Source organism: Coffea eugenioides, chromosome 1 (assembly GCF_003713205.1).
Source record: "Coffea eugenioides isolate CCC68of chromosome 1, Ceug_1.0, whole genome shotgun sequence".
Lineage (NCBI taxonomy): Eukaryota > Viridiplantae > Streptophyta > Magnoliopsida > Gentianales > Rubiaceae > Coffea > Coffea eugenioides.
In genome coordinates, this window is record NC_040035.1 from 15,361,670 (window position 1) to 15,386,753 (window position 25,084).

The 25,084-nt window shown below is 38.5% G+C and overlaps 1 protein-coding gene across 1 annotated transcript; it reads left to right on the forward strand.

The window, feature by feature from the left end:
- The first annotated feature begins 1,564 nt into the window (after positions 1–1,564).
- On the forward strand, positions 1,565–4,868 carry LOC113778295 (ADP,ATP carrier protein, mitochondrial). Its single transcript, XM_027323652.1, has 4 exons — positions 1,565–1,871; positions 3,170–3,696; positions 3,806–4,177; positions 4,458–4,868. The coding sequence occupies exons 2-4, from the start codon at positions 3,190–3,192 to the stop codon at positions 4,752–4,754; spliced, it is 1,176 nt and encodes a 391-aa protein (XP_027179453.1). The 5' UTR covers positions 1,565–1,871; positions 3,170–3,189; the 3' UTR covers positions 4,755–4,868.
- The last annotated feature ends 20,216 nt before the right edge of the window (positions 4,869–25,084 follow it).

The window sequence follows — 25,084 nt, forward strand, 5'->3', positions numbered from 1 at the left end:
TGGTTTTGGTTTATGTACTTTTGGGCTTGTATAAATATTTGGAATTGAATCGGATGTAAATCTACATTTTACGCTTAGAACTAGTTTCCGCTTCGCTTATGATATGTAATTTTGGAGAATTGGATGTATTATTTGAGTTGTACCTTGTAATTTACTTGAGGAATGCAGTAAGTGAATGAGTCCCGGCGAGAGCTGGGCAGGCGGTCCGCTAAACCCTTTGGTTCGCCTTAGGGGGAGGTGGAGTCGTTACACATTATATAATATATATAACTAATATTATTATTATTATAAGTTTGTAACTAATTAAATTAAATATTATATATATAATTAAATATAAATATACAAATGTTATAATATAAATATACAATTATAATTATATAATATATACAAATATTAATTATACAAATATTTTATATAAATGTAATATATATTACATATTAAATATAGTTGTTATTATATATTATTATATTTAAAATAATAATAATAATAATAATTATATAATTTATTAATATTACATACATGTATATATTATAATTATACGCACATATAATATACATTTATAAATATACATATATATTATAAATATATTATTATATAATATTAATAAATTTATAATATATATTATATAAGTATAATTATATTTAACTAAATAATTATAATATATAATTATATAATATAATAATATCATTATTATAAGTTTGTAACTAATTAAATTAAATACTATATATAATTAATTATAATTATATGAAAGTTATAATATAAATATATAATTATATTTATATAATATATAAATATTAATTGTACTAATATTTTATATAAATATAATGCATATTAATTAGATATAGTTATTATATATTATTATATTTAAAATAATAAATATAAATATAATTATATAATTTATTAATATTATATACATGTATTTATTTTAATTATATGCACATATAATATACATTTATAGATATACATATATATTATAAATATATTATTATATAATATTCATAAATTTATAATATATATTATATAAATATAATTATATTTAACTAAATAATTATAATATATATTTATATAATGTACTAATATTATAATTATAATATATTATATATATGTATATATTATAATATATAATAAATAAAATATATATAAATATTAATTATATCATTGTATAATTATAATATGTAATTGGATTTGTTTCTTGGAATCGAACTTGGGAATCGGACAAAACCCACCAAAATACTTGGGAATGGAGAAACACCAAATTTTTAGAAATCATTCCAAGATTTTAATTCCCATTCCAGTGAACCAAACACCATTTATGGGGTTCATTCCATTCCCCGAATCCGATACCCTCTTACCAAACGCCTCCAAGTACTAGATTGGATCATTGGAGTCCCCAAGTACCAGAAAATGCAGCTTTTCACCAAGAAAAAAAAAAGGTAATGGTACAAGAGTGTAATTCTAAGCTCGTGTGAAGACCCAAACAGTAAATTCTCCCAATTGTCACTCCATGAGAAAAGGATTCTCTGAGGTTGTAGGGTTGTAGGAGCGAAGAGAATTTTCAACGGTCAAGATCAACCCAGCTGACCTCGATCTCACCGAAATCAACGTGTCCGGCTAGGCAGATCGGCGTTTAGAGTTCAGATCCCACCCTCCGCACCTGCCATGACCCCGTCGCACACTGCTAGATCCCACCTAGAATCCAGCTCGGTCACGCACACTGCTATAAAATTCTATTCACTTGTTCCCCGTCGCATATTAATAGTCGTCCATTCCTCAAAGCCTGCCTCTTCTTTCTCATTCCGTTTCCTCGCTGCGCTCCTCGTTCTTCTCTCCTCCATGCTTACACCGCGACTTCCAAGGCGAGTCGAACGCAGGTATTTCCCAACTCCCCTTCTCTCTCCTTTTTTCACGGTCCGAAATCGCTAATTCGTCCTGATCTTAACCCTCTTTTTTCGTTTTTAATTCGTTATATATTGAAGATCTGTGTTTCATTTCTGTCTTTTCTTTTTGTCCTCAGTCTTCCACGTGGTCTTTTTTCTAGATCTGTCTGCGATATAAGGTCCTCTCTCTTTTTTCTTTTTTTTGGGGGTTCGTTTTGGTTTTAGTTTTCTGTTTCATTGAAATATCTGGATTTGTGTAGATCTATCTCTTTTACGGATTAGGATCTGTTGATGGTTTGATTGTTGGTTTGCTGGTTATGGATCTGACGTTGTGCTACTGTTGAATCGGGTTTTGATTTTGTTTGAAGAATTCAATTTTCGTGGATCCAAGTTGTTTGAAATTAGTCAAGGTTAATAAATTTGTTTGTTTCGTTACTATTTCTTGTGTACTTGTATTTAATCTGGGGCTACTTTTCCTAGTTTTACTGTTTTCTTAGAGTGTGTTGTAAATTTTCTTTGTGGTTTAGCATGTGTTTGATTTTCTGCTGTGGGTCTGCAGGTTTCTCATGTCATTCCTGTCTATCCGTTTAAACAAAATTTAAATTTGGCATTCTTTGTTTTTTCTGGTTGATACATGGGTTTTTTATAACCAGATAAAAGGGGCTTTAAGAGAGTGATTTTTTGTTGTTGTTGTTACATTTTGTGAATAGTCAAAGTTGTCATTCCATGAAATGGGTGTTCTTTGACAATGGGGTTTCTGAAACAATAAGTTGCATGTTGGATACTATTTCTTTCCCTGCTGTTAAGTTGATGTAATACATTTAGATTAAGGTGGTGATGTCTTGAGTATGAAGAATTAGGGCATTGTAGGGTGTACAATGATTATATTGCATAGGGTTTAATATTGGTGTCAATGGATAGTATTTTATTGCTTCTGACAAGGGCATCAATGGTTTATTTTGATTAAGTGTTAATGTTGTTGGCCATTCTGTTACTTAAAAATGAAGAGCTGATACTTAACCAAACAAGGAAACTTTAAGTTGGTTGTTTACACATGCACACTTTTCCGGCTTTATTGTTTTGTATGGAATTGTGATGTGAATAGTTTTTCTTATGTAACATTTACTAGTATTATAGATTCATGTCGAGGGATAAAACAAATACGTTCTTGTTATTGAAGTTTTATAGGTTTCTAGTGCCAAATGCAGTCTGTAGTGTGACAACTCTCTTAACTAGTCAGTGTCCTGAAAATGCTAACAAGGTTTAGTGTCATTTGATTTTGTCCTCGGCAGGGGTTCCAGTGTAAGTGAAAATGGCTGATCAGCGTCAGTGCCCAACTGTTGCTCAGAAACTAGCTAATCAGCTGCATTTGAGTAGCAGTCTGTCCCAAGATATTCAAGGCCGCTATGGAGGCTTCCGGAGACCTGCTTTTCACCAGAGGTGCTTTGCATATGGCAATTACTCGAATGCAGGATTGCATACTGTGGTGCAGTCTTGCCGTGCTACCCAGGAACTGTCATTGGTTGCTGCAAATGCATCACCAGTATTTGTCCAGGCTCCTGCAGAGAAAGGCATTGGAAGCTTTGCCATTGACTTTCTCATGGGTGGGGTTTCAGCTGCTGTGTCAAAAACTGCTGCTGCTCCTATTGAGCGTGTTAAGCTTTTGATCCAGAACCAAGATGAAATGATTAAGGCTGGTCGTCTGTCTGAGCCATACAAGGGAATTGGAAACTGCTTCAATCGAACCATTCAAGATGAAGGATTTATATCATTGTGGAGAGGAAACACTGCTAATGTCATCCGTTACTTCCCTACACAGGTTTCCACACACACTTTTTCAAGACTTCATTTACCAACTACACGCATGAGAACTTTTGTGTCTATTATCTTTGTTCATGTTTTGTTAACCGCCTGTACATGTTATGCAGGCCTTGAACTTTGCATTCAAGGACTACTTCAAGAGGCTTTTCAATTTCAAGAAGGACAAGGATGGTTACTGGAAATGGTTTGCCGGTAACCTTTTATCAGGTGGTGCTGCTGGTGCTTCTTCCCTTCTTTTTGTCTATTCTTTGGACTATGCTCGTACCCGTCTTGCAAATGATGCCAAGGCTGCAAAGAAGGGTGGTGAAAGGCAATTTAATGGTTTGGTTGATGTCTACAAGAAGACCTTGCAGACTGATGGTATTGCTGGTCTTTACCGTGGGTTCAACATTTCATGTGTGGGTATCATTGTGTACCGTGGCCTGTATTTTGGAATGTATGATTCTTTGAAGCCAGTGGTTTTGACAGGAAATTTGCAGGTCAGTGTGTTTCTTGACTGTAGTTTTATGTGTATTGCAGTTGGCTTATGATGATTTTAACTTCTTACTGATTGGACCAATGCCAATTAGTGTCATATCTCTGAATTTAGTTAGGTACAGGTAGCTGATAATTCTAATGTGATGACTTTTTTCTAAGGTAGCTGATAATTCTACTGACAATCTGACTTTGTACTACTCTTCTGTTGGAAACTTGGGACAATTTTGTTTCTTAATTGTTACTCCAATATAAGGTCTTCTGATGTCTTCTGTCTGGTTACAGGATAGTTTCTTTGCTAGCTTTGCTCTTGGTTGGCTCATCACAAACGGTGCTGGCCTTGCTTCTTATCCAATAGACACTGTTAGAAGAAGAATGATGATGACATCTGGTGAAGCTGTCAAGTACAAGAGCTCATTTGACGCGTTTGCACAAATCTTGAAGAATGAGGGTGCTAAATCTTTGTTCAAGGGTGCTGGTGCAAACATCCTTCGTGCCGTTGCTGGCGCTGGGGTCCTTGCTGGTTATGACAAGCTTCAGTTAATTGTTTTTGGAAAGAAATATGGTTCTGGTGGTGCCTAAGGACCATGTTCTTGATTCCATATTAGATGGTGATGAAAATGTTTTTGGTCGAGTCAAGTCAGGAAAAATTTTTGCGCAGTTCAATAACTAGAGGCTAGGGAGAGAGAGGAAGAAGAGGGGGGGGGGGGGGGTGGGTGTTTTGCCCCAAACATTTATTGTTATTCTTCGTTAGGGAAATTGGTTCCCACAAACTTCATCATTGGGAGAGGGTTAAAATTTTTCGGTTCGAATTGATTTCAACTTTAGCAAAGCTGCTCAATTATAATTTGTTATCATTAAGACTCGTCAGCTCTTATAGTTAATAGTGCCTGGTTTAATTTTTATTTGTCATTACCTTTTGGTACAAGGTTCTCCGAGCACCGTGAAAATATCTAGTGTGTGCACATCTGAAGCTATTGTTTGCAAATTAGGGTTAAATAAGGCCTTGAGTTAGGGGCGGGCAGTTCATTTTTGCAACGCAACATATTTCTCCACCTAATTTTGTGTATTGCAAATTTATTTAATTTTTAGTTCATCGAAACAAAGGGATGTGGGTGGAGGGTTTGGAATATGAATACACCCACGTATCTTAATTTAATCACCTCTGTACTTCGCTAACAGGTGATTATCCTCTAATTGGTGAACGAACTCCTTTGGGAAATTGCTATATGTGTATTGTAATATGTTCTTTTGTCCTGGTACTTTAATCTTCATGATTGGAGTAGGAAAATTTTTTGTGCTCCTTAGATTGAGGTCCAGTTCTTGGATCTCATGAACAATATGTCTGAAATGGAAATAGTTTAGGTGTTTATCCGTAGTCTGTTCAAACATTACAGTGTCAAGTCCAAGCTATCTTTTTCCTTTTATTGCACCTTAGATACCTAGAATATTCATGGCAGATCTGGACTTTGAAAGTGTGAATCGTTTTTTCCTTTTCTTAATGTTGAATTTTTTAAGTTATTCTTTTGCGTTTTAATTTCTAGATATCAAGGCAAACTGATTTTATATGGATTGAGTTGTACATAATTTCAAGAAGTGTGTTGAGTGAGGGTGTGGTTGGCTGGGAGTGATGACGTTTACTCATAAATTTATTTGTTTCTCACTATCAATCTTTATCCATTTTTGTGTCTTTGACTAATGATCGAAAACCTTAAATTTAATTCTCTAAAAAAATTTATTAGCCTCTTCATTTTTAATTTTTGTAACTTGTAGGATAATTTTAGAAACATTCCTTGAGATTTCTAATAATTGTAACGAAATATAGGTCCGAGTAACTATAACAATCAAAAAGCATGTCTAGGTACAGCTAGTGATATAGGCAAAATTTCCAATAAATATCCTATGCTGTCTTGCCTTTCTTCACCACCCCCCCCCCGGTCCCCAATCCCGCCCCTCCCCAGCCGCCTTGCCTTTCTTCACCATTTTCGATTGTCTATCATCCTAGTTCTCCTGTTCCTTTAGCCTTCCCAACTTGTTTTCCAATCCAACATTCACAATGCTTTGCACAAACCACTTTCGCTTTCTTCCTCCATCACCCAAAAGCACAACTTGTCTACCTCCTCTACTACTGATTTGATGTCCACACCCAAGACCTATTCCATCAAGCACAGTGAAATTAACCTGTGATAAAAAATTTTCTTGTTTTGAGTAATATGTTATATTTTGTCTACATAGCATATGTTGCATGTAGGAGATGGTAATTAATATGTAAAGCACAAGATGGTTGCAATGGATTTTCCAAAATTAGTAAGCTAAACTGTTAAAGGGACTTGGGGAAGAGATGGAGGCAATAAATGGAGAAATGCAGTTTGATCCCTGATATTTGGCTCATGTGCTTAACTGCCCTCTGATGTTTTGATCAAAACAAATATATTCCCCTAAGTTTTTAATTTTAAGCAAAAGAACGATAATTAACAGAATTTGATAATGTGTGAGGACCCGTAAATTTTTTTTATCTCATAATATGTTATTTTCTTTTCTTGCATGTATTTTCTTCGTGAAACCCTATTATATTGCTTTTTCCGAGATTTTTATAAGTAAATATAGTTTTGAAATCATTTTTCATAGTATAAGTTAGTCTTGATAAGTTTGAAGTGCGTTGAAGACGTGGGACCCGCTAGTGCGCTAAATGCGATAAAATTTTGACGATTAATTGAAGTTTTGTATGAAGAGATATTATTTTACAAGGTGTTAGGAGATAATTAGAGAATAGTTATCTAGGTTAAGTTTGGTAGACAAAGGGATAAGAATACACTTACGAAGGGCCAAGTGTCGCGATCCAATTGGAAGTTGACTTGCCTAACTTTTCTTTAACTTTACTAAAACTCCTATTTTGACCCAAATCATCTTCATTTGCTATCCTCCTTGGCCGAACTCCACCTTGAGAGAAAATAAAAGAAAGCTTCAACTATATCTTCCATTTCTTGCACAAATCTTGAAATCCAACCGATTAACTCTTGAATTAGTCCACAAAATCGACTTGCTAAGGGAGTTTGAAGAACTTGGTGAAGTTGTTTTGGAAGAAAAACCCCTAAGCTACTACCTTTCTTGAGGAGTTAAGGTATTTTGCTTGGAACTCACTTATTGTTTCTAATAATGGTCAATTGGTGACTTATGGTAGCTAACTAGTTGGTTTTATGGAAGATTTTATGGATTAGAGTGGAGTTGGCTAAATTTCTGATTTTTGTGGGAATTTTTCTGTTTTCATATGATGGTTATGGTTGGCCTTGAATTGATGGATCTAAATTGTGTTAAATGGATCCCTTGTGTGCTAATTACGATTGTTTGCGGAAAAATTTCGGTTTTGTGCGGAAATTCCAGTTTTAGGGTTTTGATTTGCCCTGTTCTTCTTGGTTCTGTTTGACTAGGTTAGAGGCCGAATTAGGCTTAGTACAAAACATAAAAGTTGTAGGAAATGATATTTTATAGCTGCCTGTAAAATTTCAGCTCAATCGGAGTACTGTAGCCTATGAAATGACTGAAATACCCTTGACTGCCCATAAGCCCTATTTTCGCGGACAGTTTTCTGTCTTCGTGGAGATTTCAATTTTTGACTCTTAAAATGCATGATTTAGTTTTAAAAGTCTTCATAAGAAATGTAAGTATATGTCTTGGCTTTGAAACGCCATAAGATACACCTCAATCGGACTTCGGTAGCCTGAGTTATTGCCGTTTAATCATAGTGCGGTTAACTGGTCTGATTGTGAGATGCTGGTTCTGTAATTTGAAATTTTGACCTAGATACACTATGAACTGCACTAAGTGGTCTTCATAAAAGTTGTAGACCTTTATCTTAGCTTCAAAACGGTATAAATTTCACCCCAATCCGATAAGCGTAGCTTCGGTTGTGTCTGTTCCGCTAAGAGACGTCAAACCTGTTATTTAGCTTTTGTCCTTAAAACTTGATTTCTAGTTGCATTCCTAGACTTGCTTTGTATTTGGATGAACTTGAGCCTAGTTGAAGGGCTATTGTATTGAGATTTCTTATGTGTTGAATTGGACTGACTTGAGGAAAAACAATGAAGCCATAAATGGCTGGAATATAGCAAAATACAGAGGGCATGCTGCCCAAAATTTTAGGGCTACGCGATTCCTTCAAGTTGAGTTGATCTTACTAAAAATGAAGGGTTTTGAGGGTTGTTTGTAACCCTAGGACCAACTGTTCTCTTTTTACTCAAAAGTCATATTTTTATTCTTTTGTACTAGTACTTAACCTGGAAAGGCGTACGACATGTAGTCGGGCCTCATTTATGCATTCCATTTACCGGGTTTGTGGATATGCGAACTATAATTGTTTTATCTTGATTATTTTAGGGTTTCTTGGAGATTAAAGCCACTTTGGGTAAAAAACTTTTGAAGTATCTGTACTGGAACCGGTGAGTGTACCACTCCCCTCATTTGTTGCTTAACTTGGTTTCTGCACCTGCAATCTATGAGTTGAATGACTGTATCATCTGTTTATTCTATTTGAGACGAGGGTGTACTTTATCACACTCGTTCTCTTGTCTGTCTGTATGCCTATTTACTGTGTATAATCTGTTAACTGTATCTGAGTCTGTTCGGACGTCGTTTGGAGGCTGGTATCCAACGACCTTTCTGTGACCTTTGAGCTCAACACCTGTGGTTAGTTACTCAAGTCGGGCCGGCAAGGGCCTGGTCGATTAGATAACGAACCACGGTAGTCTGTTCTGGAAATCTTTGGGTATTGAGACTCTTGATTCCGGTATACTCGAGTATTACCATTACTGTTCCTGTTCGGCGTTTGGGCCCGGTAGGGGTATGTTTGGTGGACGAAAATTGGTGTAAAGTGGGGTCTACGGATATGTTGGTTCTATTTACGTTGACGGAGAGTCAACGGCTTCGGATCAAGTACTGCAAATAGAAATCTGGCTCCTGAGAGCCACTTGTATCCTTTCCCTTTGAATCACTGTGTCTAACTGCTTTCCTTTATATCTGGTATATGTATCTGATTGGTTAAACGTGAAAGGCCATGATTTTACCCCTATATGTTTGGTACCTCATTAAGCGTAAGTTTACCCCTTTCTGTTACCTTTGTTTTCCTTACAGGGGACAAACTTGGAAATCACGGTTTTGGAAGAAAAGGGTCAAGCTAGTATATATGTCATGTTGTTAAGTTTTTTTTGAAAACGAAGCCCTAATTGTATTTTGTGTAGTATGAATACCTTGGATTGCACTGTATGTTAATTTGTTCAAGACTCCAATGTAAATATATGTATAAGTGTTTAACCTTGTCTATTAAATGTATTCCGTTGAGATTATGATTTTATGGTTTGGTAAGCATGTTCTCACCTTAGTAGTTTCCAATTGTTCATTTTCTTTGGGTCCTATCGCGCGTACCATATTGGGTTTGTGTGAATCGACTCCGTAGTCCTGGCGAGAGTTGGGCAGGCGGTCCGCCGAACCCTTTGGTTCGCCTTAGGGTGAGGTGGGGCTGTCACATAATGCTTGGTAGTTGAAACCAAATTACCATTAATCAATAATTTTGACTTTACAAAGTTGGTCCTAATATTTAGAATTGGGAACAATGGGGTCCCAGATTTTAAATAGTAATAGTTGACGTTTTAAAGATGAACTACAATTTGTATTGAATTAACTATATGGCAAACATGTTCCAACATCCCCAAATAAATAGAAACATAGAAAAGCTAATCAAAAGTTGATGTGATCATCAAGACATGGTAGTAAATAAATTTCAAAAATACATATTTTTTAACACTAAAATACATATCATACTAGTGATATCTAAAGAGAAATTTATTTAAAATACCCACAAAAACCCTAAAAGCACTTCATAACGGCACAACAATTTTCTTTACCTTAAACAGCACACTTTTTGTTAAATTAATTTCAATTGAGCACCCTCTTTGTTAAGTTAGTTTCAATTGAACAAAGATATGCAAACAATTAATAAAATAAAAGCTATAATGAGGGGAGAAATTGAATTTAATGCAAATGTTCTAGTATCACTCAAAATAATTTTGGTACGACTTTTGGACATAAGTTTGAAATGGCTATAGTTAGGAATTGTGATTGCATTAACTGGAAAAGGTAAGCATGGACTTGATGTGCTTTTAGGGATTTCTAAAATAATTATTTTTTGCCTTTTCATCCTATTACATTTCTAACATATTACATATAAGAGCAAAATTTCTTGGCCAATTTGGATTATCACTTCCTCTCCGAAGCAAATTCTCTCTAAGCACCTTCCTCTCAAGCTTAGTTTGAATTCTAGGGTTAGCCATGGCTACCCTTCATCCTTCGGGTGAAGGGCAACCCACGTATCCATCGCCACGGAAACGATCCTTCGCTGAGATTATCTCTTCTTACCCCCCACCTTAACTGCCACTTCTTGCCTCAAGCCTCACGAATTATACAAGGGAGAGCTAGCAGTATCCTTCTCGAATGACGATATCCAGCTCCTCTCAGCCCCTTTCAAGTTTATGTTTGTTGGAAAATTTTCTAAAGGACTGCCGTCAATGGAAGCTCTGAGAAAAGATTTCATGACTGTTGGCTTCAAGGGTCCTTTCTCCTTAGGACTCCTTGATCAAAGGTGTGACAGCCCCACCTTTCCCTAAGGCGTACCAAAAGGGTTAGCGGACTGCCTGCCCAACTCTCGCCAGGACTACTAAGATGGTTATATACAATCGAAAACGTTCCAGAAGATATTAGCGCCCTCAAACGATTCAAAATTCGCGAAACAGGAAACGGAAAATCGGAGCCGCACATGAATAGTGCCGGCCACTGCCTTCAATCCGGCCAAGAATTCGGCCGGATGTGTGAGAACCCGAAAATTTTCATATTTTCTAGACTTTATTTTATTTAATTGCACGCCTTTTCTATATTTTCTTTATTAGCAAAATTTTCTAGATAATTTTTATGAGTAAATATAGTTTTAAAATCATTTTTCTAGTACAAGTTAATTCTTGAGATTTTAGGAGTGTATATTGGACGTGGGACCCGCTAGTGCGGTAAGTGCGATAAAATTCGGCCAATTAAGTTAAGTTTTGTAGACAGGGACTAATTTACTAGGTGTTAAGAGGTAATTAGAGGTTACTTAAATGGATTGATGTTGGAGAGACAAAGGGATAGCTTTAAATAAAAAAGGTGACAAGTGTCACTTTGTGATTAGATCTTGAACTTTGACCATCTTACCCAACTTTACTAAATACCAAAAATTGACCCAAAATTCATCACTTTCTTCATCCATTTGGCCGAGCTCCATAGCAAGAAAAGAGAGGAAAAACCTTCAACTTTCTTCATCCCAATCTTGCTCAATCTTATAATCTAACCGATAAAACTCCAACTTTCTCCATAAAAATCATTTGTAAGGTAGGATTAAGGTAGTTGGAGGAGTGGTTTGGAAAGAGGAGGTGCTAAGTTGCTTCTTTTCTTGAATCTACAAGGTGAGTGGCCAAGAAATTCTTCCTTTGTTCTTGATAATGTTAAATTAGTGACTTGTGATAGTTAAAGAGGTGGTTTGGTGGAAGATTTCATGACTTTTAGTAGAGATTGATGAATTTCTGATTTTATTCATGATTTTTCTGTTTTATATGATAAACATTGGTTACTCATGGATTGATGGCTTGTTATAGTGTAAAATGGAGCTTGTATACGTTGGATACGATCGTTTGCGGAAAATTTCTGGTTTGTGCCAAAAATTTCAGATTTAGGGTTTTGAATTGGGGCTTTTCTAGGGTTATTATGGAACCCTTGAATTGGCTTTGTTTAAAGGGTATTGTAACCCTAATAAGGTGTATTGAATGGCATAGAACTTATACTTGTAGTTGTGGTTGTGTTGGTTGAAAATGAAGGATGAATTGTAGGACGGAAATCTGAAATTTTAAGGGGAAATGCTATCCAAATTTTAGGTCCACATGTTTTCTTGGAATTGGGTTGCTTAGAGTGTTAGTTAGTGACTTTGGAGTTATCTAAACCTTTAGCACCAAGTGTTCCTTATATTACTTTCAAGTTATTTTGGCTGTACATTAGTGATGTGTGGTTTGGGTTTATGACTCGTATTCGAGTCTCATTGTGTTTTCTTGAATGTTTTAGGGCGTGCCGGTGACTCAAGGCACTCGTTGGGTAGAAATTTGTGAAAACTCTCTTTGTTTGATTGGTGAGTGTACTACTCACATGATTGTTACTTCATGGCTTTGTTATACTTGAAATCTATGATTTGAATGCTTGTGTATACTACTAAGATTGGTTGAGACGAGAGTGAACTTTATCACTCTCGCACTCTATAGCTTATGTGACTGTTTACTGTATCAATTGAATGTCTCTTGAATATATTTGAACTGGTGTCGCTTGGACGTGTATCCAACGACTTTTACTGTTGATTCTGAGCTCAACCCCATCGACGGTCGATTGATTCGAGCCAACAAGGGCATGGTCGAGGAGATTGACAAGCCATGGGGATTGTTTCTATGGAATCATTGGGTATGAGACTCTTGATTCCGGTATACTCGAGTATTACCATTTTGAACTGGTTGCAGTTTGGGCCCGGTAGGGGTAAGTGAGGTGGAAGGAAATTGGAGAAAATTGAGTCTACGGTATTGGTTACTTCTTAGGCGTTGACGGAGGGTCAACGGGGCGAGATCAAGTACGACAAGCGAGGAAAAGGGCTCTTGAGAGCCGTCCGTATCCTTTTTAAAATCTTTATTAAAATGTGGTGTTAGTTGACTCACTTATTGAATGTATTGGGATTGAGTAGCTTTATGCTTATATGAACTTCGTTACGTGGGTAATGGTACCTCATTGGGCGAAAGCTCACTCTATTGCCTTTGTTTTCCTTACAGGGAGATGAATAACTTTTGGGAGACCTTGATTTTGAAGCCGAGTTGAGCTAGATTAATATTCTTTTGTATGGCTCCTTGATGGTTGGAACACCTTAGGTGTATTTTGATTCAACATTTCCTTTTGAGTTGTAAATTTGCAACTATACGTGTATAAACGTGTTTGGTAATGTTTATGTGTTATTTGGGTTCGTAAAGGTTTAATTTCAAGGTTTATATGATTTGTTGGTGATCGGTTGGGTTTTGGACAGGATCAGATTTTGAACGACAAAAGAAAAATTTTTGGTGGGAAAGGCACAGGAAAATCCGGCCAGATCTTGGCCGGATTGTCTTCGAATTTTTGGAATCCTAGCAGTTGGTCACTGCCCTCAATCCGGCCGAAAATCCGGCCAGATTCCGGTCGAATTGTGACGTGGCCGGCACTATTCATGTGCGGCTCCGATTTTCCGTTTCCCGTTTCGCGAATTTTGAATCGTTTGAGAGTGCTAATATCTTCCGGAACATTTTCGATTGTATATAACCATCTTAGTGGTCCTGCCGAGAGTTGGGCAAGCAGTCCGCTACCCCCTTTGGTACGCCTTAGGGGAAGGTGGGGCTGTCACAGGTGGTATCAGAGCCTAGGTTTGGAATGACTTAGGCTAGTTTGAATTTTGTTCCATAGGACCTGTGAGGGAAGTGTTAAGGTACCGTTAAGTGCGATTATACTTACGTTGTCTAAGATATGAACCATTTCGCTATTCTTGTAGGCCGTGACTGGAGCAAGTGGAGAGGGCGGGGGTGAACTGCCTCAGCGACGCCCTTGCGTTATTGATTATCAAGAAAGGCCGGGAGGTTCGATCCGGCCTTGGTATACCGCTAGTCGGGCTCGTCGTTGTAACCGTTGCCGGAACCACTGTTACGTCGATCATGTGGTCGTGGTGGTGCTAGGCGAATGGAGGAGGCTTAGACGAGCCGCCGCCAGGGATCACGCGGAGATGCTTAGGCTGAGAGGCATCAAAAGGATGCAAGCGGACTGGATAGGGGAGCTCCGAGACGACATAGCTATGAAGCAAGAACGAACTAATGCTCTTAGATAGCAGTTGCAGGGGGTCAACCATCGTCTGACTATTGTCGTCCGGGAGGTTAGAGACCATTTCGGCGGCATTATTAATGAGTGTGAGGTGCTAATCCAAGGTGTGATTGGCGCCAACGCACAAGTGGAGGCTCCTAGTGACGATACACCTGGAGAAGGGAGTACCCCTAGTTCTCGCCAAGGGGGAGAGTCTGTGGCCTCCGTGGGGAACTAGGCTAGTACTCTTTTGAACTACTTTTGATTCCATGGGGATAGTAGATCAGGGAAAGAACCTTTAGCTAGCCGTTTTTGTACGTTTGGACTAGCTTTGTGTATATAACTTTTGATGACGCCGTTATCTCATGTAATTTCTTTGTTTGTATTCGCCTGACTGTTAATGTGTGACTTGTTTGATACTGTTGTGTGATATATATATGTTCTGATTGTGAATATCTTTGGCTCCTTACTTACGTTTACCGTTATCTTTAATGTTATATTTACGTTTTACCCTAGATCGACTAAACTCCGTGGAAGGCACTCGTAGTGGGCGTGGTTGTGGTCGCGGAGTTAGGCAACCCACGACTGAAGGGGGTACTAGGGGAACCACATCCGAACCAAACCCTGAACTTAAGATTGATCCGAATGTGCAAGTGGCCGCAGCCATTCAATGAATGACCGACTTGTTGGCTCATGTGGTGGAGCAACAAGGTCAAAACCCTAATTCCAACCCTGGAAACCCTGGTAAATACGTGAAAAGCCAGGACAGGGCCCTCGAAAGGTTTCAGAAGTTTTTCCCACCGAAGTTTATTGGGGGGTCCGATCCGGATGTAGCCGAAAGATGGCTAGAAAAGATGGTAAACATCTTTGCTGCCCTACACTATACGGAGGAGATGCAGGTGACTTTTGCTGTCTTCCAACTGGAAGGGGCGGCTCGTTCCTGGTGGAACGTAATAAGACAGTAATGGGACCGAGAACAAACGCCCAGGACATGGGTGAACTTCATGAGGGAGTTCAATGCTAAATTCTTGCCTCCTCTAGTTCAAGAACGGAAGGAAGACGAATTTATCCGGCTTCGTTAGGGGACCCAGACTGTCGCCGAGTACAAGAGCCAATTCACGTGACTGTCCAAATTTGCGCCCGAACTCATCATGACCGAACAATGAAGAATAAGGCGCTTTGTCCAGGGCCTGAACGTGGAGATCCAGAAGGATCTAGCTGTAGCCCAAATTAACGCCTTCAGTGATGCAGTGGAGAAGGCTCAACGAGTAGAGAATGCTAGGCTACAAGTGAGAAACTTCCAGGCGAAAAAGCGAGGATTTCCTGGAAGCGGTTCGGGGCAGGGGGATAAGAGTACCTCTCCCAAGGTTGGACGGGGGACTAGAGGAGGAAGGATGCCAGGAATGTCACGAGGGGGCCCGTCACGAGGTGGCCAAGTTGGGAGAGGCCAAAGAGGAGGTTTCCAAAGAGGCTCGGCTTCTGCATCTCGCGGACCCTGCGGGTATTGCGGAAAGCCAAACCACGTGGAGGACAATTGCTGGAAGAAGGAGGGAAAGTGTTTGCGCTGCGAAAGTGCAGACCACCAGCTTGCCACTTGTCCGGTTCTATCACGAGATGGAAGGGGAAGCCAGCAATCGACAAGGACCAATTCCGAACCGGCTAAGGTGGAAGGTACCAAACCCAAGGTAGCGGCTCGAGTGTATTCACTGGAGTCACAACAGGTCCCCGATTCTTCTGAAGTTGTGGAAGGTACGACTCCTGTATTCCACTGATTTGCGAAAGTCTTATTAGATCCCGGTGCTACTCATTCATTTGTCAACCCCAATTTTATGTGCGGAATAGATATAAAACCTGCTAGTTTACCCTATGACATGGAAGTTAGTACTCTTACGGGGGATCATCGTTTGATCACCAGTATGGTTTATAAGGATTGTGAAGTTTGGGTAGGAGAGAGGAAGTTGTTAGGGGATTTGATAAGCCTGTCTATTAAGGGGTATGATGTAATCTTGGGCATGAACTGGTTAGCCAGGTATCATGCTCAACTTGATTGTAAGAAGAAGGTGGTAGTGTGAGAACCCGAAAATTTTCACATTTTCTAAGCAATATTTTATTTCCTTGCCTATATTTTATACTGTCCTTTAAAATATTAAAATTTCTATGTACTTTATAGGTAAGTACAGTTTTAAAATTATTTTCCTAGTATGAGTTAGTGTACGTTAGTTTGAAGTGCGTTATAGACGTGGGACCCGCTCGTGTGATATAGTTTTGGTGACTAAGTGAGGTTGGTGCTAAGTGTTATTATTTATTAGGTGTTTAGAGATAATTAGAGGTTACCAAATGGATTAGTGTTGGAGAGACAAGAGAATAAGTTTGAAAACAAAAGGTGCCAAGTGTCGTGTTTTGGTTGGTGTTGGACTTTGACTATTTTTCCTCCACCTTTACTAAACCCAAAATTTGACTAAGATCATCTTCATTTCCTCCTAGAGCTGGCCGAAATTTGGAGAGCAAAAGAGAGAGAAAATCTTCATCTTTCACTTCAATTTCTTACCCAAATCTTGAGTTTCAACCGATTAACTTGAAAACTACCCCATAAAACTTACTTTCCAAGGTGTTTGTGGAGTTATTTTTGGAGGACAAAGCCTAAGCTACCATCTTTCTTAGGGAGATAAGGTAAATTGTCAAGAAACTCCTTCTTTACTTCAATTAATGGGCAATTTGTGGTTATAGTTGTTGAATTAGTAATTTTGTGAGAGAATTATATGGGTTGAAGTAGGTTAATGAAAATTTCAGTTTCTTGGTGAACTTTCTGCCCTAATATGAAGATTAATGATTGGTTATGGTTTGATAGCTTTGATATGTGAAATAGCTAGTGTTTAGATGTTAGTTTACTTGGCCTAAAGAAATTTCTAGTTTGTAAGCATAAATTCCAGCTTGGATGATAACCTGCCCTGCTTCTGCCCGGTTCTATTTCACCATTTTAGAGGCCGAACTAGCCTTAGCACAAAACATGAAAGTTGTAGAGAATGATGTTTTATAGTTTCCTAAAAAATTTCAGCTCAATCGGAGTAACATAGACTGTGAAAAGATGGAAATACCCTGACTGCCATAGGATTAAAGTCAGTGAACAGTTTTGACAGTGCACCAATCTGATCGTGTCTTTTCACCTTGATACATACTGAACTAGCATTTAGTCAAAACATAAAAGTTGTAGTGCTATGTCTTAGCTTTCCAACGCCCCTGGAATCACCTCATTTAGACTTTAGTAGCCTGAATTATCATTGTTTACGCATAAGGCGGTCAACAAGCCCGAATGTGAGATGCTGGTTCTGTTATTTGAGATTTTGACTTAGATACACTACAAACTGGACTGAGTGGTCTTCATCAAAGTTATAGGCCTTTATCTTAGCTTCAAAACGGTATAAATTTCACCCCAATCTGATAAGCATAGCTTCGGTGGTGTCCGTTACGTAAAACAACGTCAAATCTATCTTTTGTTTTCCAACTTAAACTTCATTTTTGCACATGCTCCTAGCTTGATTTTGTACTTTTATGACTTGGAGCCTATGGAATGGCTATTGAAATGAGATGATTTTGTATATGACTTTGGGTTTGATTGAGGAAAAGAATGAAGCCATAAATGGCTGGAAAATAGGTAAATACAAAGGGCGTGCTGCCCAAATTTACGCTCGAGAACTAGGTCGATATACTTGCGACTTGAGTAAGGCTTGAGAGCGAATACCACGCGAACCATCTAGGGTATTTACGTTTTCTTTGCCACTTCGACTCAAATAGCGATTTTAAAGTTTTACAAGTGAGTCTAAGTTTACAAATATTTTACTTATGTCCTTTGGTTTCAAAGTACTCTTTTCACTACCAAAACCATATTTATACTTTGTACTAGTACGTATTCGACTTTTCTTTAACTCACTTACATCTTTGATGGTTGAAGTATAATGTGTTCATTTCATTATATTAGGATACCTTGGTGATTGAGGATGTATCCGGAAGGAAACTTTGGACGTTATTTTGCTTAAATAGGTGAGTGTTCCTTGTTGCTATATTTTCCTTGACTTCATGGCTTGTTGTTATTGTTTGGTAATGTGTTAATTGCTCTTAATGATTGCCAAAATGAGTTTTCTAGGCGAGTGTGTACTTTATCGCACTCGACCTAAATGATTGTGAAATTTTCAATGATTGAACGATTATATGCGCATGTATGTAAGCCTTTTGGCTGAACTGGGCCCTGCCCTTCGTTACCGATCGACTCGAGCCAGAAGCGGACTCGGTCAGGCGATATGGTGACCCTGGGTGAATTTGGTATACTCGAGTATTACCTTGAATTCTGGTGGAGCCTGACCAACGTCCAGGAAGCGGGTGAGCGAAATGAATGAACGAACGAGGGTTTTACTTACAAAAATACATTTTCAAATGATTGGAGGAATAAGGGGAAATGACAGGAGAACGAATAAACGAACGAATGAATGGCTCCCTGTGAGCCCGTATCCTTTTAATGAATGTGTCTATCGCTTTATGTTGTACATGTATCTTGGATTATTGGTGATATGTAGTGAATGCATTGGATTTATTGTTTGCTTATGTGTTCGGAACCTCACTGAGCTTTTAGCTCACCCCTTTAGTTTTGTTTTCCTTAACAGGGGGATGCGAGCAAGGACGAGAACCCAGTGTAGGTTAGCCTAGTCTAGTTTTTTTGGTTTGTAATGGTTCTCGCCTTAGTGCTTGGCACGGGCTGGATGTATGATGAATTGAGAACCTTTATATATTCGATGTTTGTACTCCCTTTTGAGATAGTAATGTACATAAGTTTTGCTTTAAGTTTTGGATCGTCGTTATATTTATTCTTGTGGGTTTATTCTGGCTTTGTTTGAGGGTTGAAGTGAACGACTGAGTCCCGGCGAGAGTTGGGCAGGCTGTCCGTCGAACCCTTTGGTTCGCCTTAGTGGGAGGTGGGGCTGTCACAGGTGGTATCAGAGCATGCTTTGCGTGGTCTCTGCACGGAATGAGCTTGGACTGAGTGGTGAATAGGTATGAAGGATTAAGTGCTCGTTCGAGCATAAGCTATGAATTGTGGATGTTATAGGCCTTAAATTTTCTTGTGGTATTTGAGGACCATAGATAGGTATGTCTGGTAGGAATTTCGATTGTAGATGGTTTACTCTTGGGACTGGCCAGCTCGAGATGTGAATTATCTTATTTCGGATTCTCGTGCCCGAGTATTCCAGAGTTGAGGCGATGCTAGCTACTAGGTACTTGAGACTTGTATTTTGGAAACATGAACAGGCTTTGCCAGGCTAGAATGAGTATAAGAGGTCTGCGGACATCTAGTTAATAGAAAGTGACGTGAGAGACCGGACGGGGTTATTTTAACGGGGACTGGGACGATATACCCCATTTTCTTTTGATTTGTCCTTATACTGTTACTCCTTGTCCTTTTTTGTGGTATGTTAACATGTACACGTGTACCATTGACCGCATTTGATTATTTGTTTAATGTGATACGTCTCCTTGATATATGGTGTGTTATGTGTGTATATGTCTTTTATGTATTTGGTGTGCTAGAATTTAGTTATTCTAGTCAACTCACTGCGTTTATTTACTACATTACTTTTTGGGGAAAAGAAAAGAAAAGAGAGAGGAAAAAAAAATATATGGAGGGGAGACGTGGTCGTGGACGTGGTCGAGGCCGTGGAACTAAGCGGACCCCGGAACCAAGAGAAGAAAGGGAAACGTTAGTCGAGCAAGAGCAAGGACCGAGAGTTGCAACTGGAGACCAAATGGCGACGGCAATGCAACAAATGACGGATATCTTGGCAAGACTGGTGGATTAACAAGGCCAAATACCCGTAAACCAAACCCGGAACCCTGAGATGGGCGAGGATAAGGCTCTTGAAAGGTTCCAGAAGTTTGCTCCTCCAAAATTCCTTGGAGGGCCCAATCCGAATGTAGCTGAACAATGGGTAGAAACCATGGTTAACATCTTCACAGCTCTAAACTACACTGAGCAAAGGCAAGTGAACTTTGCAGTGTTCCAATTTGAAGGACTGGCCCGAGCGTGGTGAAACGTTATTAAAGCAAAATGGGAACGAGAACAAACTGCATGGACATGGACAAATTTCATACGAGAATTTAACGAGAAGTACCTCCCACCTCTAGTCCAAGAGAGGAGAGAGGAGGAATTTATTGGATTGCGTCAGGGAACTCAAACTGTGGCCGAAAATGAAACGAAATTTACGAAACTATCCAAGTTTTCTTCCGAATTGGTAGCCACAGAACGGCGAAGAGTAAGGCGGTTCATACAGGGCTTAAAGTTGGAAATCCAGGAAGCCTTAGTGGCAGTGCAAGTGAATATATTTACGGAGGCTCTTGAGAAAGCTCAAAGAATTGAGGAGGCAAAAGCACAGGTAAAAGCCTCCCAAACTCGGAAAAGGGATGCATCGGATAGTACAGTGGGGGAATTAAGTGAAATGATAACACCTCCTAAAGTACAGAAAGTGAACCCGTTACTTCGCCCACCATGGACCTTAGGAGCAGTAGATGAAGGGTCTACGAAAGGGAGTCAGATCGGATCCAAGAAAATTTCTCGAGAAGGTCAAACGGTAGCTCCCCGATTGGTCTGTGGATACTGTGGAAAGGCCAATCACACTGAAGGTAATTGTTGGAGGAAGGGGCGGAAATGTTTGATCTGTGGAAGCGGTGATCATCAAGTTAGCAACTGTCCGCGGAGACAGTCACGTGAAGGTAGTACTACGCAACCGGACGGAGCCAAATCGAAACAAGCGAATGAAAGAGGGAACCAAACAAAAGTACCGGCAAAGGTATATGCCTTAGACAACCAACAAGCTCCTGAGCCATCTGAAGGTAAAAATTTCGAGGACGAAATTTCTTAAGGGGGAGATAGTGTGAGAACCCGAAAGTTTTTACATTTTCTAAGCAATATTTTATTTCCTTGCCTATATTTTATACTGTCCTTTAAAATATTAAAATTTCTATGTACTTTATAGGTAAGTACAGTTTTAAAATTATTTTCCTAGTATGAGTTAGTGTACGTTAGTTTGAAGTGCGTTATAGACGTGGGACCCGCTCGTGTGATATAATTTTGGTGACTAAGTGAGGTTGGTGCTAAGTGTTATTATTTACTAGGTGTTTAGAGATAATTAGAGGTTACCAAATGGATTAGTGTTGGAGAGACAAGAGGATAAGTTTGAAAACAAAAGGTGCCAAGTGTCGCGTTTTGGTTGGTGTTGGACTTTGACTATTTTTCCTCCACCTTTACTAAACACAAAATTTGACTAAGATCATCTTCATTTCCTCCTAGAGCTGGCCAAAATTTGGAGAGCAAAAGAGAGAGAAAATCTTCATCTTTCACTTCAATTTCTTACCCAAATCTTGAGTTTGAACCGATTAACTTGCAAACTACCCCATAAAACTTACTTTCCAAGTAGTTTCCAAGGTGTTTGTGGAGTTATTTTTGGAGGACAAAGCCTAAGCTACCATCTTTCTTAGGAAGATAAGGTAAATTGTCAAGAAACTCCATCTTTACTTCAATTAATGGGCAATTTGTGGTTATAGTTGTTGAATTAGTAATTTTGTGAGAGAATTATATGGGTTGAAGTAGGTTTATAAAAATTTCAGTTTCTTGGTGAACTTTCTACCCTAATATGAAGATTAATGATTGGTTATGGTTTGATAGCTTTGATATGTGAAATAGCTAGTGTTTAGATGTTAGTTTACTTGGCCTAAAGAAATTTCTAGTTTGTAAGCATAAATTCCAGCTTGGATGATAACCTGCCCTGCTTCTGCCCGGTTCTATTTCACCATGCTAGAGGCCGAAATAGCCTTAGAATGAAACATGAAAGTTGTAGATAATGATGTTTTATAGTTTTCTGCAAATTTTCAGCTCAATCAGAGCAACATAGACTGTGAAAAGACGGAAATACCCTGACTGCCATAGGATTAAAGTCAGTGAACAGTTTTGACAGTGCACCAATCTGATCGTGTCTTTTCACCTTGATACATACTGAAGTAGCATTTAGCTAAAACATAAAAGTTGTAGTGCTATGTCTTAGCTTTCCAACGCCCCTGGAATCACCTTGTTTGGACTTCGGTAGCCTGAGTTATTGTTGTTTACGCATAAGGCGGTCAACAAGCCCGAATGTGAGATGCTGGTTCTGTTATTTGAGATTTTGACTTAGATACACTACAAACTGTGTGACAGCCCCACCTTCCCCTAAGGCGAACCAGAGGGTTCGGCGGGCCGCCTGCCCAACTCTCGCCGGGACTCAGTCGTTCACTACAATTCTCAAATAAATTACAATATAAATCACAAATATACATCACATGGTCCACAAATATACATCCAAGTCTCCAATAATTACATGTCACAAATGTAGCGGAAACTAATTCCCAAGCGAAAATAATTCCCCAAACTAAACATAAAAATGATTCCAAATCCAAATTGTACAAAATATAGGCCATCCATTCACGTGAATAAGCACAACAAGTCCTTCCTTCGCCTTGAGCCCTGTGGAGGGGAATAAAATATTTTTGGGGTGAGCTAGAAGCTCAGCGAGTAACCGGTAAAATCAGTAATCAAATCGGTTTAACAATAGTTCATTTCAATGATGTCATAAATCAAATGATAAGTCCAGAAACAATTACAACATTTACAAAACATTAAATATGGAGTATCAATAATTCAAGAAATATGTAAAATGGAAAGCGATAGTAACATTCATGAAAAGGTTACGTTCGTTCTCCTGTCATTTCCTTTTTTTTTTTCCATTTGAAATTGCATCATTTTCCACCAACCTCCACCAACCTACAAAGATAATACTCGAGTATACCAAACCTTCACCCAGGTCCCTAATCGCCCGACCGAGTCCGTTTCTGGCTCGAGACGACCGGTAACAAGGGGCAATGGCCAGTTCAGCCCAAAAGGCTTACATTCATGCGCAAGTAGCATTTAATCATTTATCATGAAAATTTCACATTGATTTAGGTCGAGTGCGATAAAATACACACTCGCCTAGAAAGCTCGTTTTGGAAATCATTCAAAGCACGTAACACGTTATCAATCAATAATACAAGTCATGAAGTCAAGGAAATATATCAAACAAGGAACACTTTCATATAAGCACGCATGATATGCAAGAAAACAGTTCAAAAGTAGCTTTGGAAACAGTTCAAAAGTAAATAATGTAAGAAACATTTCACAAGTACTTTGGAAATAGTTTAGGGTCACTCACCTCCATGGCTCAGAAACCATCCATCATATATCATTGCCTTGCTCAAATCCGAGTCTTAGATCACAAACTCAATGCAAACAAATCCCTTCAAAGTTCGGACAGCACTTCCCCTAAATTTCTTTACTTTTCCAGCCATCAAGGCTTCATTATTTCCTCAGCCAGTCCCAAAGGTACACACACAACAACAAGTTCATCTAATAGTCATTCAGCAAGTTCCAAGTAGTACTAGTACAAGTCAAACTAGGGAAAAGTCCGGAAATGAAAGTTAAGCTCAAAACCAGAAAAAACAGTTTTGACGTCCTTTTGCGATAATGGCACCAAAGGTACTACGAGTATCGGATGGAGGTCCAAGACCCACCGTTTCGAAGCTAAGAACCAGGGCTACAACAATGTAGAAGTTCAGTCAGTCCAAATCCCAGCACAACTAAGTCAAATATGCCAAATAACAAACCAGAACCGTAATTGCAGGTTTACAAATTACACTATGCTGTAATCAGTACAACTCAGTCTAAACAGGTCCAAATGCAGAAATTCCAAAGGCATATGGTAGCTAGGACATCAAGCTACATTTCATCAGAAGACCTCAACACCCAAATCCAAAACAATTCCAGTCAAAACAACCCATTTCAGACACAGTTCTAACATCCTGATGAACCCAGAACAGCAATAGTAATTTCGGCTTATCTCATTCTACACTACTCCAATTGACCTGAAATTTTACAGACACCCTTAAAACATCAATACCTACAACTTTCATGTTTTGATACAAGGCCAATTCAGCCTCTAACCATATGATACAAAACCGGACAGAAAGGGGGTTATGAAACCCTAACTTTCTCAAATTCCTTCCAAACCCAAAATTGGTTACAATTACCAATCATGTACACCTACTATAGTCATTAGCCATCAATTCCAACCATCATAGATAACCACAACATCATGATCACAATTAAACCAGAAAATTCATCAATAAATTGAAAACTTCACCAATTCCTCTCAAACCAAGAAATAAACCACAAATTCATCACTTTAGCTACCATTAAGCACAACTTAAGCTTCATTAAGTGTAGGAGGAAGTTCAATCACCACTCACCTAGTAAAAAAGAGAGGGAGAGTTGTTGGACACCTTAGCTTCCTTAAACACTTCACCAAATCACTTTCTAGTACCAAATGGAGAGATTTTATGGAGTAGAAACAAGATCAAATGGTTGGATGATTACACTCAAGCAAGATGGAAGCAAGAATCTTGGAGAGTTTTTCTGTCTTCTTAGCTAGAGAGGGCCGGCCACAATGGTGAAGAAGAGAGTGATTTTTGTGGTAATTTTGAGATATTTAATCAATTGGTAAGAAAGGTCAAAAGTCAAATAAGTCAAATAAGTGACCACCACTCTTAAGGTGACACTTGTCACTTCATTAATGCATTCCTATCCTTCTTTTTCCCTCTCACATCAATCACTTCACCTTCTCTATTTATCTCTTAACACCCGATAAATTTCACCCAGTATCCGGAACTTAACCTAATTGGTCGAATTTTTCCGAACTTTTCGCCCTAGTGGGTCCCACATCCGTATACACTCTTAATTTCTAAAAACCTATTTGATACTAGAAAAATCATCCAAAAACTATATCTGCTCATTAAAAATATCTAGAAAATTTCCCTACTAAAGAAAACGCAGAAAACAAGCCATTAAATAAATAAAACCCTAGAAAATGGGAAAAGTACGG